This window comes from Populus euphratica, unplaced genomic scaffold, assembly GCF_000495115.2.
Source record: "Populus euphratica unplaced genomic scaffold, PopEup_1.0 scaffold5658.1, whole genome shotgun sequence".
Classification (NCBI taxonomy): Eukaryota; Viridiplantae; Streptophyta; class Magnoliopsida; order Malpighiales; family Salicaceae; genus Populus; species Populus euphratica.
The window spans coordinates 1-2,387 of record NW_011505429.1 but is presented as its reverse complement, the minus strand read 5'-3'; the positions used below and the strand labels follow the sequence as shown (position 1 = coordinate 2,387).

At 36.5% G+C, this 2,387-nt stretch overlaps 1 protein-coding gene across 1 annotated transcript; it reads right to left on the bottom strand.

Annotated features, from left to right (window-relative positions):
• Positions 1-91: 91 nt before the first annotated feature.
• On the bottom strand, positions 92-2,381 carry LOC105120222 (probable galactinol--sucrose galactosyltransferase 2; the record flags this gene model as incomplete). Its single annotated transcript, XM_011018407.1, has 7 exons — positions 92-548; positions 634-722; positions 820-1,046; positions 1,144-1,278; positions 1,397-1,464; positions 1,827-1,968; positions 2,068-2,381. Coding segments are annotated over 7 exons (1,257 nt in total), but the record flags the coding sequence as incomplete, so codon positions are not given.
• Positions 2,382-2,387: the final 6 nt, after the last annotated feature.

The window sequence follows — 2,387 nt, the reverse complement described above, 5'->3', positions numbered from 1 at the left end:
ACCTAAATTCACATCCTCATAAAACATAAATATTAACTTGATTTCACGAATAAATCAAGAAAAAAATTCACATGTTTTGTTTATAAGAATATTTTAAATAAAAAGGGTACACAATCATATATTTTATTAAATCAAATATTTATACAATTGTGATTGCTTAATTTAAGGCTTAAAAAATCGTGTCTACAGAATCAATTAAAGCCAAATCCTGGAATGGAACTCTTGAACTTTCGTAGAATGCATATTTCCATGGAAAGACAAACGCCCTAATATATGAATTCAATCTCTCTAAAATTGCCTGTGCATTCAAGTTTGACTGTCAATAATCCATTATTGTCGTTGTAAGTGAACTCTTCTTCTTTCATGTCCACCCTGCAAAAGGTTGGTTTAGTGTTGGAGTAGGCTCCAAACCGGCCACCGCCTCGGCCATTGACTTTGACTGTGCAAGATGAAACATCGATAATGCAGTTTACAGCTTCGACTGCTCCTCCCGAGTTGTACATGTCAAGCAATCCTATCGGAGAAAACTGAAGATTCTGACCAAAAACCTGTTACATGATAAATCACCCTGGTTCTGAGTAGACTTTACAGGAAGATAACATAATGGTAAAGCAAGGAGGTCAATTTACTGACCTTAATTGGAGAGATGGTATATATCTCGTATTTTAGAGTGGTCAAGGACACTTCAAGAATCCCTTTCTTTGGCAGCATGGAAAGAGATCCTGCAACAGGAAATAATTCACCAGAAATTCTAGATAAGTTGGTTTTGGATGCAGAGTATCTGATAAGATCAAGAAAATGACGGATTGGAAAACTAACCTGAATTGAAAGCATAGACTGCACAATCTCCATTCCAATCTTCACCGGCAATATCGTCGAGAAATTCAACATCAATAGGACTCACATGACCTGAAAGGGATAGAGGCCCGGAAGGCACAGCTGGTATTTCTTCAGCTTCTTGTTTCATGGGCCATCTTCCTGCTCCTTGGCAATTAAAAACACCGATGACCCCAGTTAACTTGTTCAAGTTCCATATCTTCAACAAACTACAAAAGAGTTGAAAGCACAAACTGATTAGTACAAGGCCAGATGGATGTTTACTATTGACACACTTGGGATTGTAATCTGGGATAGCATGTTCACCTTTTCGCATCCATGACAGGATCTTCAAATAAGCAATCTCTTGTGGGACGGCCAGCATGTCTAGCTCTCAGGATAGACCCATCAGGCAACACGAGCTTCTTAAGGATTTTGAAGTCATGAATGCCTGGCTTGTCACTGTATTCATATGAAATAATAAAATATTTTTGCAATGAAAGGTATGTAAGAATTGCATAGATTTTTCCAGGAGATTCAAAAATCAAAAGAAAGAAGGGTCTTAATCGTTTTGCCTCACCTTACATATACTGCACATCCACCCAATGCTCTTGCAGCACCATGGAAGTCAGCAGTATCATGTTTACTCTGAAAACCAAGAATGAATATTACTTTTGTTTCTGTAACGTTAAGCTTCATTACTATTTCTCATTAAAAAAAAACAAAGAAAAGAAAAGAAAAGAAAGTTTCCACTTCTATTTGTAATTAATTGTTATAATACCTATGCTTAATTTTTTTTAGCATCTGGATACAAAAATGATGTCTATTTGTAATTTTTTTTTTAAATTCTGTTCACTGGGTTTCAACTGCGGACAGTTTCTGTAATACAAAGATTTTCATTCATGCAACTCATGAAAATTTTGATAATTATACCAGGTTCCATGCATGATACAGAATATTCAACTACATGTTTATTAGATATCATTTTCGGAATATGCAAGATATCTTACATGGAACATGTCCCAGTCTGGAACAACAATCTCCCCAAGAAGAAAGCTGTTGAAAGCTACAGAAGCAATGTGCAAGGTCTGAAATGTCGGCTCTCTTGGCATGAAATCCTCTGATGCTCTTGCAATTGCACTTCTCTTCGAACTGTCAACAAATATTCACTCTAATCAGAATTACAAGACAGTTCTGCATATAACTTGGCGTTGCATATTTTAAGATTCAAAAGGCAGGAAAGATGAAAACCTGTAAATTGAGTCAGAGTTGTGACTCATGCAACAAATTAAATTATTTTCTTTAAAGTTTCTTGAAATAGATTTCTCAAGTGCTTCCTGATACTGTCTAGTCAACATCACTCGACCTCCACATCCAGAACCTAAAGTTTCAATCAGATTCTGGACGTCCACCTTGACTCCGTCTACACCATTGCTTGCCAGATAGCTATGAAGATCATTGTAGAAATCAAATATCTTACTGGGATCAATGACTCCAACTCCATATTTCTCCAAGCTGTCCATTGCAATGTCTCTCATGTTCCCCACATTACCAGGTGACTGAATTGGATA